This window comes from Hyperolius riggenbachi, chromosome 1, assembly GCF_040937935.1.
Source record: "Hyperolius riggenbachi isolate aHypRig1 chromosome 1, aHypRig1.pri, whole genome shotgun sequence".
In the NCBI taxonomy this organism is placed as follows: Eukaryota; Metazoa; Chordata; class Amphibia; order Anura; family Hyperoliidae; genus Hyperolius; species Hyperolius riggenbachi.
The window spans coordinates 332,571,751-332,586,750 of record NC_090646.1 but is presented as its reverse complement, the minus strand read 5'-3'; the positions used below and the strand labels follow the sequence as shown (position 1 = coordinate 332,586,750).

Genomic DNA, 15,000 nt, shown 5'->3' with positions numbered 1-15,000 from the left:
AAGAGGAGTAAGGTAATGTCCATGTTTCCCTATGGCTCAAGTGGGCGATATAACAGTTTAACAGTGCGCTGACCAGGAAGTGGTTATGGGGTAATGGTCATTTTCAAAATGGAGGACCGAGAAATCCATTGATCACAGTGGACAAACAAAAAATTCTTCCCGACTATTTGCTTTAGCTGCTATGGCTCGGCATTGTATAAGATTGCTCAACTTACCATCCAGTATTCCCAAGCCTTTCTCCAAGTCTGATATTCACTACTGTGAGCCCCATTTATTTTATATGGAGGCCCAACTCACTACGTAAAAATGTTCATGCAAGTAAAATTACTTTTTTTTTTTTTTTGAATATTCACTAAGATGTTCCCACATGTGGTGAAACAGTTCAGTAAATCAAAAAACTTCAGGATAGTTCACAAAATTGTTTTTACCTAATGAAGCATTTTGTTTGATATTTTAAGAAATCATGCAGTATTTCATTCAGTATTTTAAGGATTATTGCAGTGCATGCAAAATTGAAGCCAGATGTTATACAATTAGCATTTTTTATTATGCTGACAAGTAGAATAGCTGGATAATGTACTGATTAAGGGCTCTGCCCCTGACACAGGAGACCAGGGTCCTTAACCTCCCTAGCGGGATTGACGGATATACACGTCAATACAAAACATGTTGAGAACAGTATTAAAGTGCATACATGGCAACACTCACCTGCACTTTATACTAGACCCTTGCTTGACATATTTTGGCAAGTTACAGGGAAAAAAAGGTTACGAAAATTAATTGGATCACTTTTTGCACAGAAATCCTGATGAATTTGAAGCCAGGGAGGTTAAGCAAGACTCCCTAAGGCTAATTTCACACCAGGACGTTGCGTTAGAGGGGGCGTTAAGGTCGCATAACGTCCCCCTAACTCAACGCCTGGTGGTGCTGGATCTGGACGTCAGAGTGAGCCGCGTTGTGCAGCTCACTCTGGCGTCAGTGATGCCGTGATGCGCACTCTTGTGCGCATGCGGCATCACGTGGTCCCGCCGGCCAATCGCCGCACAGAGCGGCTGCTCCAGGAAGTAAACACTGCACGTCATAACGTGCAGTGCATATTAATTAGCCATGTGCCTGGCCGCTCTCCGCTCCTCCCCAACATTACTGAGCATGTGCAAGCAGTACGTTGTCTTGTGACGCAGCGTTACAATGTAACGCAACGTCCGCACTGTGAACAGCCCCATTGATTTTTCATTACTGTGCGGTGGGCTGCGTTACAGGCTGCTCTAACGTGCGCCTGTAACGTCCCACTGTGAAACCAGCCTAACACTGCAGGTTACTGAGTACACTTTTACAAATTTTAGGATTATTATTTTGCCAGTCCACGGTGCATAAAATTGAATATAAAATTTGCAAAATTTGCATCATCTCAAAAACCATTTGCATCTCATTTTCCATTAGCCAATTAGGCCCGTTTGAAAAATGGGCGCTAGTTTGACAGCCAGTGGACGTCCGTACACCCAGCCACACACGTACACCCGCATTGGCATGTATGCCCGTACCTCACAAATCAGTCATCTATCTAACTCATTGGTAATTTTAGTTTTCCATGTGGTAGCAGTCTTTGTCAATGGACATTTGACAAAAGGTTTTGTAAAATCAGATTCTGTTTGTAATATGTCACTAAGCTGCGTGGGTTGATAAAACATTACCGGTACTTTGTATTCAGTCTACTACATTAGTCTGAAGCCTAAAAAAAAAACAACTATTTTTACTAGGCAGTCCTGTTCAGCAATAAGGCCATAGTTGAAACGCCGCAAAATTCCATGACTTTCCAGGCCGTGGATTTTGCTTCTCAGGGGAGGCAGAGCCTTGAGCTTTAGCTCTGCCTCCAGTCACGTCAATCTCCGCAGATCTCCACCTCTCCCGCCCCTCTCTTTCAAGGGGCGGGAGGAGGCGGAGATCTGCGGATTGACACAACCCAAGGAAGAGTGCTACTGCACAAAGCTCTGCCTCTACCCCGGAAGGAGCCCTGAATTTTGCCCTGGGGATTTCGGGGGTATTAATCGATTGTTCTGCAGCGGGAATGCGGCATTTCAGCTATGGCCTTATTGCTGAACCGGAATGCCTAGTGAAGAAAAAGGAGGCATTATTTTAGGTTTCAGACTCTTTTTAAAAGGAAGGCAACTAGAGGTGTGTACACACGAGACTATAGTCGTTTGAAACTATCGTTCCCCGATCGTTTCAAACGACGATCGTTTAAAAAAAGCAACCAACGATCATTAAGTCTAACGACGGACGAGCTAGATCGTTAAAAACGAAAGATCTAGCTTTGCGGATTTTTACCAACGACGGTCGTTTGCAAAAGTAGTACATCGTTGGAAACGGTCGTTCGTACTAGGCTTGACATGCGCATTTCGATATTTCTCCATGAAACTTCATTTTTATGCGCAAGCGCAATAGTTGCTTTACGTGATGTAACGTTCGTTCTAACGATCAGATCGTTACACACATTTTAAAACTAACTTTACTTAGGTAGTTCTTTCATCAATTAAAAGTTTGTTCGTCGTTCTCAACAAACGATCGTTGTTGCATGTGTGTACGTAGCATAGTACTGACCATTGCAGGACCCCACAGCTAACAATTTCCCATTTTGAGTATGATCAATTTACCATGGCTCTTTACCTTCTGTTCCTCCCCTAATCCCTCTATCCCCAGCTTCTGCACCAGGTAGTTGCACAACACATCCATTGAGAAGAAAAAAGGAGAGAATCATATAAATATATAACTTACTGCTAAAAGACTCCGGATATTGCTTAGCCAATTTCCCTTTTAACATCCTGCGCAAGAAAACAACAATATACATCAGGTACCACTGCTCAGATACTGGTATACACAAAAAACACATTGGTACTTAATACAGAAATGGTAGACAATGTAATAAGTGATAGTGACAACTGTATATAAATAAAACATTTTTAAAGGAACTTACAAGACACAAAAGGTAGACAACCTTGCCCTTGAGAACTTACAATCTAAAGGAACAAGGAAGGAAAAAAGGTGGGGAAATATAGAAGGTGCTCATCCAAGTTTGTTGTATTATTAGATCATCTTTAAACACTTAAAGACCACTGGCTTTAACACCCCAAGCGGCTATTTTTTTTTTTTTTTTACAATTAAGGCCACTGCAGTTTTAAGGGCTCACTGCAGGGCAACACAACACAGCACACAAGTGATCCCTCTCCCCCTTTTCTGCCCACCAACAGAGATTTCTGTTGGTGGGCTGCGATTGCTCCCAGGATGTTTATTTTTTTTTATTCATAAATATTTTTAAAATAAATGTACTTTTTTTTTTTTTTTTAGTTTCTATCCCTCCCTCTTTTCCCCCACGCAAGCCAATTACAGCGATTGGCTGTCATAGCCTTCAGCCTATGACAGCAGATCGCTTCTCTGCCTCCAGAGGGGACTGCCGTGTCACACAGCTGTCCCCAGTACAACGCTGCCATAGATCGCAGTGCTGTACCAATGTAAATAGATGGCGGTTTCGCCATCTAACAGTCTCCTAGCGGTGATCATGCACATGGTCTCCTGCAAAACCCCACCCCAGGACTCCATGCCAATTGGCGTGGAGTGGTCCTGGGGCTGCCACCGTGTTTAAGACAATCGGCGTGGAGCGGTCGGCAATGGGGTTAAAAAGAAACTATCAAACAAACTGTCATTCTGTAAACCCCACATACCTGTAGAGCTTTTAGCCAGTAATAATAGAAAACTTTTCAGAAGTCTCTGATCACAGCCAGTGTGAAAGGAATACTTTGAGTATCAGCTTTTTGTAACAAAGTCAGTGTTGAGGCCAGAGCCAGGAATGATTTACTGTTTGTTTCTGCCCTGCCTACATACACTGCTTTCTCACAGATCATATGAAAACAGCTGAGAGATTTTTCAGCTACAGAGAAAGGATCTGAAGAGGACTTGTACTTTATTCCTGTACTTGCATGCTTACACCCACCATTAAGAATGAGCTTCTCCTGGCTGTAAATTTGGTTTACTTTAAAACTGCATAAGGCAGACAAAGGCACAGGAACAGCTGATGAGTTATATACACACTATTTGATGCTATATTTCTGCTTTCTATAATTCTGAAGAAATTTCAGTCACTGGATTACCAGTGAGGACTGTTCTGTATGCTGGATGTGCTGGGCTCAGTCCTCCATGGTAGTGCCCACAGTGAAAACTGTTCTCTGTAAATATCATCTTCACATAGAAAAAATGAAAATATGAAAAAAAAGCCTTTGTATTGCTATTTGCTAGTAATTACTGGAAATATATGTGGCATTTAGAATTTTAGTTAACTTTAATAGGTGTCCTTTAAAGTGATCCAGAGGTGAAAATAAACTGATGAGATAAGTAATTGTATTTATTATCCAACACCTATTTAAACATTTACGAAAGTATGTTTAATGGTTTATGGTCTCTAATTAGTGGCAGCCTATTAAGTGTCCCATAGTTAAAAACAAACAAACAAACAAACAAAAAAAAAACCATGAACTAATGACCTTTTTCTTTCATCCCCTGCTCTCAGAAGTTGTATTCTGCCAGGAAAACTTTTATGGCTGTAATTTGCTTATCAGTGATGTTTACTACATTCCCAACAAGATACTGACAAGACAAAAGCTGTCACTTGCATGTCTGAAAATGAACGCTTTCAGGCAGCAAAACAAGGAAAACAGCCTGTTTTATTAATATGTTTTGTACTGTACATACACAGATCTCAGGTCACATGTTGCCTCAAGATTGTAAGAGCACAGCTTGACCAGGGGCTGAAAGCAGAATGGCTAAGTTAGGAGTACATTTAAAAATGCCCAAGCTAACTTAAGAGCTGCAGAAGCTAAAAACAAAAACAAAAAACAAACAAAAAAAAAAACAAACCCAAAAACCTCACACCAAAAACCGGTTATGCGGTTATGGGCAAATAAAATAGCGGTAGTAGAATATAGGTAACTTTACAGATATTCTACTACTTAATTGATACAGTATAGTGAAATATCAGTAATATTCACTGATATTTCAATATAACCTAACCTCTCCCAACTCACACAGAACCCTCACCTGGTGGGAAATAACCCCTCTACAACCACCAATTACACCCCCCCCCCCCCAGCGGGCAACCAATAGCTCCCCCATGGCACCTAACCTTAATCTCCCCTCCCCCCAGTGACAAAAATGGGCACTCATTACAAAGTGGACACCGAGGCAGCTTCGGGACCCCTATTGGTAGATGCATTCTACATTTTTTTTCCACTTTTTTTAGCTGCTCAGTAGGTTAGATTGTATTCCTACTTGAAAAGTGTGTTGTAAAGAGACACTGAAGCGGAAAAAAAAAATGATGATATAATGATTTGTATGTGTAGTACAGCTAAGCAATAAAACATTAGGAGCAGACATAAGTCTAATATTGTTTCCAGTACAGGAAGAGTTAAGAACCTCCAGTTATCTATGCAAAAGAGCCATTTAGCTCCACGACTTTGAAAGTTGCAGAGAGCTCTGTCTTCTGAAGCTTGTTATCTCAACTGTCAGTCACTGTGATTTTTTTCTTCAGCAGAGGCCAGGTCAATAGTTCACTGGCCTGCTCTGTAAAATCATTTAGAATGCTGAGTAGTGTGTAAGCAAATATTAGAGAATGATGCAATGTAATAAACACTATATAACTGAAAATAAAAATATGAGAATATTTTCTTTGCTACCAATGCTCTAGTAATTATTCGTACTTCACAACCAATTCATTATATCATAATTTTTTTTTCCGCTTCAGTGTCTCTAATTGCGAGAGGCATGTGAGAGATCCTGTATACGTGAATGGAAGGAGGTTATCGTAGGGAAGGAAAGAAAGTTTGTGTGTAGAGCAGAAGGCTGTGGTTGGGATTTTATTAGTAGACTAGTGAGGAGATGTACTGGGGAGAAAGATTGGTAAGAGCTTGGTAGGTTAGAATTTAACAACTTCAGCCTACAGCGTAGAAAATCTCATGCATCCGAGCAACGTTCACCTCCCATTCATTCGCCAATAACTTTATCGCTACTAATCACAATTAATTGATCTATATCTTGTTTTTTCCGCCACTAATTAAGCTTTCTTTAGGTAGTACATTTTGCTAAGAATTATTTTTTTCTAAATCCATTTTAACAGGAAGATTAAGAAAGAAATGGGAAAAAAATCATTATTTCTCAGTTTTTGGCCATTGTAGTTTAAAATTAATACAGGCTACCGTAATAAAAACCCATGTATTTTATTTGCATATTTGTCCCGCTTAATACGCCTTTTAAATTATGTCCCTATCACAATTTATGGCGCCGATATTTTATTTAGAAATAAAGGTGCATTTTTTCAATTTTCGTTCATCACTATTTACAAGCTTATAATAATAAAAAAAAAAAAATTAATAAGATGCTCTCTTAACATGTATATTTAAAAAGTTTAGACCCTTAAGTAACTTTATGTAGTGTATGTGGGTGATTTTAGTTTTGGAGGTAAACAGCTATTTTTAGGTGTAATATAATGTAATTATTTAAAAAAATGTATGTGGGTGCAGTTTACTATTTGGCCACAAGATGGCCACAGTCAAAAAAGTTCCTGGAGCGTACAATCACGCTGCCAGGAACTATTAGGAGGCTGCAAATTTTTTTCCCGGGCAGAAATACCGCGCTCTCTGCTTAGAAAGCGTCGGTATTTCGCAGGGGGGCTTAGATCGGTGAATGGGAATTATATTCCCATTCACTGATCATGGGGCTAGCGGCAGGCAGCGGAATCGCGCCCGATTGCGCGCACCACACTGCAGGAGCAGCACAGTCTATCTAGACGGATATATCCGTCTAGATAGGGCCAAGTGATTAAAGTCTAAAGTGAATCGTCCAGTTAAATGACAACTAATGAAGCATTACAGAGAGGAGCAGCAGATGAGAGGAGGGAGAGTCGAGTGGCTGACTTAAGTACAGACTGCAGGGAAACAAGTCTGTTAGATTACTTCCACTAGTGTATTGATTTGACAAGACTACATTTAGATTGTTTTTGCTGATCTGATTGGAGGGAAGGGATGCGGGCGGGGACCGGCGCTATGGAGGAGGCGAGGGAGCGGCAGACTGACACTTCACATGTAAATAGCCGGCTGGTGACACGCTGCGTGTCACCAGCACGGCGATTGATTTATGGGGGATAGCAGAGTGCAGAGGGGGGGAAACAGTATAGCAACAGAGGCTTGGTCATTGTATGCAGAACCAGCCTCTGTATGCTAGATGGATTCTTAGAACCCACCTCGGGTTCTCTTTATTTAGTTGTGTCATTTTACAATCAGTCATATTATCACAGTTAATTGCAAAATTCCTACCTTATCCTTCTGAATATTGTGTCCAAGTCCTTCTTCATTTCCACTAATGTCCTTGTATGATGCAAGAACCTATCAGTCATCTGCTGCAGTCGTGTGCAAGAAAGACCATTGAAATTCAGAAGCATCTCATTGGTTTTCTCAAATCGGTCAAGCCTGGAGAAGGGGAAAAAAAAAAAAAAAGGAGTATAGAATAAAGGAAGCCTGATAGTGAATATCCTGGAAGATTCCAAGAAAACTTGCTATTGAGAACGTTGCACCTCATGTAAAAACAGTCCCAGCACCTGAGATTAAACAGCATAAAAAGTATATTATTTTCAACCCGGTTCACGGGTACTTTAAGGCGATCTTCAAAAGAAAAAAAAAATGTATACAGTACATTGGTTAAAAATTGCAGAAGAAGGTTTAAACAAATACTCTTCTTGTACTGGTACGATGGGTTTTAAATGCCACAATTCTTTTTATTTCATATGCTGGTAAGATAGTGTTCAATGCCATCATTTGTTGTATTTCATGTGCTAGTAAGATGGGCTTTAAATGCCACAATTTGCTCATAACAAATGGTTTATATTGTGTGCCTAGTCACCCCATCACCCGGAGTCTGCGGTATATGATGTTTTAGCAAACTAGTGGTCTTATCCATTAGTCATAAATTATCTAGCATCCCTGTGAGACCCTCCTGAAGTGGATCCGAGATTAAGTTTTACTCATTGCATAATTGTGTTCATTTCCTATTCTTTATAGGGCATTCCTCAAGCCAAATACTTTTTTGTTTTTGTTTTAATGCTTTAATTCCCTATAAACTAAATACAGTGGGTTGCAAAAGTATTCAGCCCCCTTGAAGTTTTCCACATTTTCTCATATTACTGCCACAAACATGAATCATTTTTATTGAAATTCCACGTGAAAGACCAACACAAAGTGGTGTACACATGAGAAGTGGAACGAAAATCACACATGATTCCAAACATTTTTTACAAGTAAATAACTGCAAAGTGGGGTGTGCATAATTATTCGGCCCCCTTTGATCTGAGTGCAGTCAGTTGCCTATAGACATTGCCTGATGAGTGCTAATGACTAAATAGAGTGCACCTGTGTGTAATCTAATGTCAGTACAAATACAGCTGCTCTGTGAGGGCCTCAGAGGTTGTCTAAGAGAATATTGGGAGCAACAACACCGTGAAGTCCAAAGAACACACAAGACAGGTCCAAGACAGGTCAGGGATCAAGTTATTATGAAATTTAAAGCAGGCTTAGGCTACAAAAAGATTTCCAAAGCCTTGAACATCCCAAGGAGCACTGTTCAAGCGATCATCCAGAAATGGAAGGAGTATGGCACAACTGTAAACCTACCAAGACAAGGCCATCCACCTAAACTCAAAGGCCGAACAAGGAAAGCGCTGATCAAAAATGCAGTCAAGAGGCCCATGGTGACTCTGGACGAGTTGCAGAGATCTACAGCTCAGGTGGGAGACTCTGTCCATAGGACAACTATTAGTCCATGCACTGTACAAAGTTGGCCTTTATGGAAGAGTAGCAAGAAGAAAGGCATTGTTATCAGACAGCAAAAGAAGTCCCGTTTGCAGTTTGCCACAAGCCATGTGGGGGACACAGCAACCATGTGGAAGAAGGTGCTCTGGTCAGAGGAGACCAAAATGGAACTCTTTGGCCAAAATGCAAAACGCTATGTGTGGCAGAAAACTAACACTGCACATCACTCTGAACACACCATCCGCACTGTCAAATATGGTGGTGGAAGCATAATGCATCTCTTCAGCAGGGACAGGGAAGCTGGTCAGAGTTGATGGTAAGATGGATGGAGCCAAATACAGGGCAATCTTGGAAGAAAACCTCTTGGAGACTGCAAAAGACTTGAGACTGGGGCGGCGGTTCACCTTCCAGCAGGACAATGACCCTAAACATAAAGCCAGGGCAACAATGGAATGGTTTAAAACAAAACATATCTATGTGTTAGAAGGGCCCAGTCAAAGTCCCGATCTAAATCCAATTGAGAATCTGTGGCAAGATCTGAAAACTGCTGTTCACAAACGCTGTCCATCTAATCTGACTGAGCTGGAGCGGTTTTGCACAGAAGAATAGGCAAGGATTTCAGTCTCTAGATGTGCAAAGCTGGTAGAGACATACCCTAAAAGACTGGCAGCTGTAATTGCAGCAAAAGGTGGTTCTACAAAGTATTGACTCAGGGGGCCGAATAATTACGCACACCCCACTTTGCAGTTATTTGTAAAAATGTTTGGAATGATGTACGATTTTCGATCCACTTCTCACATGTACACCACTTTGTATTGGTCTTTCATGTGGAATTCCAATAAAATTGATGCATGTCTGTGGCAGTAATGTGACAAAATGTGGAAAACTTCAAGGGGGCCGAATACTTTTGCAACCCACTGTAAACCACTCCCACAGGTTTTCAGAGAGCTAAGGCACTTTCAGACAGTAGCAAGGGCTCATGGGAGCTCAGTCTGGGCAGGAGGAGGGGGAGGTATTACTAGCCAGAGATTTCAAAGGCAGAGGGGAGGAGGGAGGAGGAGGGGGGATTAGTTTTCTTTGCTCAAGATGCAGATAACCCTGCCTCTGTGTAATGTTTACAAACAACATGGCTGCTGTCATTGTATCACAGGAAGAAATATTCTTATTCTATTAAAGCTGTTTGCAGCTAGATTTGCTGTGTAAACTATCTAAACTTTAGCTAAGATATATTGACAAGTTACTTGTTATAGTTAGTTTTTCATCTCGGGTCCGCTTTAAAGAGGACTCGAGGTGGGTTTGTGACAAACATTAGGACATAGAGGCACATTCTGCATACAATCACCAGCCTCTGTGTCTTTACAGTGTGCCCTTAGGCTCCCCTCCCCCCCTGTGCTCTGCTGTCGCCCAATATAAAAACCGCCAGGCTAGTGACATGCAGATTGTCGGTAGTCTGCCGTTTACTTTCTAGCTGCCACTCACCGTCGTTCCCCCGCCTCTTGTATAGCGCAGCTCCAGGCGGGGAGGGAAGGGACAGAGGCGGGGAGCTGCACTATACAGGATGCGGGGGAGCGGCGGTGAGTGGCAGCCAGAAGGTAAACAGTAGACTAGTGACAATCTGTGTGTCGCTAGCCTGGCGGTTTTTATAATGGGGGACAGCAGAGCCCACTAAAAGGACACAGAGGCTGGTGATTGTATGCAGAATGTGCCTTTGTGTCCTAATATTGATGTCACAAACCCACCTTGGGTTCTCTTTAACCACTTGATGAACACAGGCTTACACCCCCCTAAAGACCAGGCTATTTTTCAAAATGCAGGGCTGTGCAGCTTGGTCAGGGTGCTGCACAGCCCTGCAACTTAGCACACAACTGGCTCTGACCTCCTTTTAGTGTCCTTAATAGGAAACTCTGCCAGAGGTCTCTGATCGCTGCTGCAAATTTTTATTTATTTATTTATAACAAAGGGGAGGCTTTTCCCTCCGTCCTTCCTCTCTCTCTCCCGTGCCATCCTAATCGCCATAGGGGGGCGATCGGCACTTATCCCCGCCTCTCATAGGCATCACAGCCTATGAGAGGGCTCCATTCCCTACCCAATCCGGGGGACAGCAGAGTGTCTGTTGTACAGCGCTGCAGAAGATCGCAGCGCTGTACAAAGGTAAACAAAGGGTAATTTGCGGAAAAAAGCCTGCTAGCCGCGATCGCTCCATGAACCGGCAGGGAACAATCGCACATGCACGCACGCATTCCCTGCCTAACTGCAGCTCCAGGACTTGACGCCAATTGGCATCAGGCGGTGCTGGGGCTGCCACCGCGGTCACACCCATTGGCGTGACGCGGTTGTTAGGTAGTTACGTCATCTAATTACATTTATTTAGGTTTGCAAAAGAATGTTTCTCCTCCAAATGAACAGTGTACATAAGCTGTGTGTTTTAACATCTTATTAACATAGAGGAACTAAGTCCTAACAAGGCTCATTAACCGAAAGCTTACTTTTTATTTACCTGTAAGTTAGCTAGTAAATGGTGGTATCCCAATTCAAAACTTTTTGCTTTACCGACAGCCAACATGGTACAACACTCTACTGCTTCTACTATAAAACATACTATAGAGTCATAATTTATATTAGAAGTGCTTATCAACCCAGACTGGGGTGGGATATCAGTGACAACTTATAAAAGATTCATGGAAGAATTTCAGAGTTTTCTTCCTGCTAGCCATTTGGGAAATCAACCATTGACCGGAACACTGAAGACTAACGTTCACTGCTGGGGGGAATTCAGTACCTGAAAAGCTATGAGCCTGGTTCATCAAGGAAGTTGATAATATCTAATAGCAATAATATCTAATAAAATGTATTAAAAACTTAGCACTAGACTGTGTGGGGGATTTGAAAAGGTCTTCCAGAGAAGCCCTCGCTCTCAGTCAGTGGTTGACTGAATGAGCTGACTGAGCCATCAGCACTGTTGGGGATTCCTTATGTTGTAATGTAGAAACCAGAGCAAAGGCTTCCGTTATCCACCTGGCAATAATGGACAACTGTAATAAGGGATATGAAAACTGCCACATTTATTTCCTTTTAAACAATACCAGTTGCCTGGCAGCCCTGGTGGTTTATTTGGCTTCAGTAGTGTCTGAATCACACCAGAAACAAACATGCAGATAATCTTGTCAGCTCTGACAATAATGCCAGAAACACCCGATATGCTGTATTGCTAAAAGTATTAGAGGCAGATGATTATCAGGAAAGCCAGACAACTGGTATTGTTTAAGGCTAGTTACACACCAGGACATTGCGTTTAGGGGACGTTATAGAGCACATAACGTGCCCCTAACACAACGCCTGGTGCTCTCTGGTGTGAACGTCAGAGTGAGCCGCGTTGTGCAGCTCACTCTGGCGTCCGTGATGCATACTCTTGGACGCATGCGGCATCACGTGGTCCGGCCGGCCAATCGCCGCACAGAGCGGCCACTCCAGGAAGTAAACACTGCACGTCACTGAGTGCAGTGAATATTAATTAGCCATGTGCCCGGCCGCTCTTCCCTCCTCCCCAACATGACTAAGCATGTGCAAACAGTCTAACGCGGCTTAGCCACGTAGAACGCACAGCATACAGCACTTTGCTGCGTTACAATGTAACGCAACGTGGGCAGTGTGAACAGCCTACTTGTGTTACATTGCTGTGCGTTGGGGGAGCGTTACAGGCTTCACTAACGTGCGCCTGTAACGTCCCTGAGTGCAAGAAGCCTAAAAGGAAATAAATAATGCAGTCTCCATATCCCTCCCGTTACAGTTGTCCTTTTAAACCTCTAGTCCTTCCAGTTACAGAATAAACAGTTAGTGCCAGTTTACACTGAGAACATTGCAATCAGTTTTAAAGGATACCAGATGTAAAATAATAATAAAAAAAAAAAAAAAAAAAAAAAAAACCAATATGCAGTTGGTAGAGGAGTATGAGCTAATACTTAACGCCCCTTCCATTCCCCTTCGTCAGCCGCCGTTCTCCCGTAATCCATCCCAGTCTTCTTGCAAGTCAGACGACTTTCCTGGCTTGTAATCCGGACATAATGTGATGCATGTCCTTTCTGCTCCCCCGTGGCCGCACATAATGACGTAGCAGCCTGCTACATCATTATGCGCGGCCACGGGGAGCAGAAATGACATACTGCGCATGTGTGGTGCAGTATGTCTGGATTACAAGCCAGGAGAGTTGTATGACTTGCGTGGAGACCAAGATGGATTACAGGAGAACAGCTGCTGATGGAGGGGAATGGAAGGAGCAGTAAGTATTAGCTCATACTCCCCTACCCACTGCATATTATTTTTTTTTTGTTTGTTTGTTTGTTTTTTTACACATCTAGAATCCTTTAACCTTTTCTCAGGCCCTGCTGGGCCGATTTACTTAATTTTTTTCTTGCTGGACGCAGCTAGCACTTTGCTAGCTGCGTCAGCACACCGATCGCCGCCGCCCCGCGCTCGATCGCTGCTATCCGTCACGCGCTCCCCCCCCCCCGCCAATCAGTGCCAGGCAGCGCCGAGGGGTGGACCGGGACTGCGCTGCGCTGCCTCCTGGCGGAAATAATTAAACCGCCAGGAGGGTTAAAGCAATACTTAACTGATGCACAGAGCAGGTGAAGGTATTCTCTGTGTCTCCCTATAGGTTATGTTTTTGCCTTCTCAAACATATGCCATTTAGCAAAGTGTTTTGGACCCAATACTTTGCAATGTTTACAAAAAGAAAATAACATAATCCATGGATTAAAGTTCCAGAATTAACTATACAGGATTGCATCCTGATTTGGACTGGCACAGCTGCAGACAGATAACAGTACAGAAGCCAATGATTACTGCCTATGTGCAGTCACATGCATGTTAAAACTTCATTGACTTTGCCCATGCTGCGTCTGTCTGCAGCTGTGCTGGTCTGATTCAGGATAGGGTCCTTCAGCCATTACGCAGGCTATGCTCTAGCTCCCATACGAGCTGAAGTGGTTGTTGGCATAATCCAGTGACGAATTAGACATTGCATAGGAGGTACTCTTCTTCACTGTAGGGATGGATAATTTCTCCCCGATGGCCAGAGTGAACTAAACTAAGAAGATTTGTTGTCAGACTTTCTCATAATTTTTTCAATTTAAAGGGAATCTGAAGTGAAAATAAACTTATGAGATAATGATTTCTATGTGTAAAACAGCTAAGAAATAGAACATTAGTAGCAAAGATATGAGTCTCATTGTTTCCAGTACAGGAAGTGTTAAACTTCATCTATGCAAAAGAGTTTCTCTGAGGTCTCCGACTAATTTAGTCAGAGAGCAATGCTACAATCTGAAGCACTTATCTTAGCCCATCTCTCATTGTTTGTTTAAGGTTTTTCTGCCAGGAAGTTCAAAGGGTCATTAGTTCTGCTCTGTCATTTAACCACTTCACCTCCAAGTGAACACCAGAGCAATAGCGCTTCTTCCATCCATTAGCCTAATATTTAGCCTTATCACAACAAAACAATTATATCTTGTCTTTTTCACAGACACTTATATAGCAGTCCTGTTAGTGTGCTGTTTCATCCACTTGAAATATCCTTATGTGTAAAAACAATCCACTGCGCTCTTCCAGGGGTTAGACCTGCAAAAACAGCTTCACATAGTGTAACACTGCTTCATTTGGCATATCTCTCATGCTTCAGCAAAACTTCAGTGCCCGTGACTAACAGTGCAACACTGTGCCCACCACCTCAAAAACTGGGAGGCTCACCAGATGCAGACCACCTCTTTTTTCAGGTGGGGCTCTCGCTCAAACCGTACGTCTCACTCCGTACTTCAGTGACTCATAACCATCATCAGTTTAAAATTGGCCTTTTAATAAAACACAAAATTTCATTGCGCAGTATGTCAATCCAATTTCCAATGACATACATTTTATTGCGTTTTATTTATTTATTTAACCACTTTGAATCCCTTGCTACGCTTATCTACTCCCCACAAAACTTCATCTGAAGCTCAGGGGAGTAGATAGGCGTACTTGTGGTAAACAGTGTGCTGTATGCCCAATAAGCTATCGGATTATGTATATAGGGTATCATTTTAATCGTGACAAGTGAGAGAATAGATTTTGTGTTGTTTGACAACTGAGGACTTTAGTCATGTGATTTTTTTTACCGGAAAACTGA

The 15,000-nt window shown here is 42.4% G+C and overlaps 1 protein-coding gene across 2 annotated transcripts in view; it reads right to left on the bottom strand.

Annotated features, from left to right (window-relative positions):
* Positions 1-15,000, bottom strand: part of KXD1 (KxDL motif containing 1) — a 59,687-nt gene that overhangs the window by 9,298 nt on the left and 35,389 nt on the right. For both annotated transcript variants that reach the window (XM_068233910.1, XM_068233909.1), the window contains 2 exons: positions 7,356-7,508; positions 2,773-2,819 (listed from right to left, as the gene is read on the bottom strand). In XM_068233910.1, the coding sequence (XP_068090011.1) occupies positions 2,773-2,819; positions 7,356-7,508 (200 nt within the window). The remainder of the gene's footprint in view (positions 1-2,772; positions 2,820-7,355; positions 7,509-15,000) is intronic.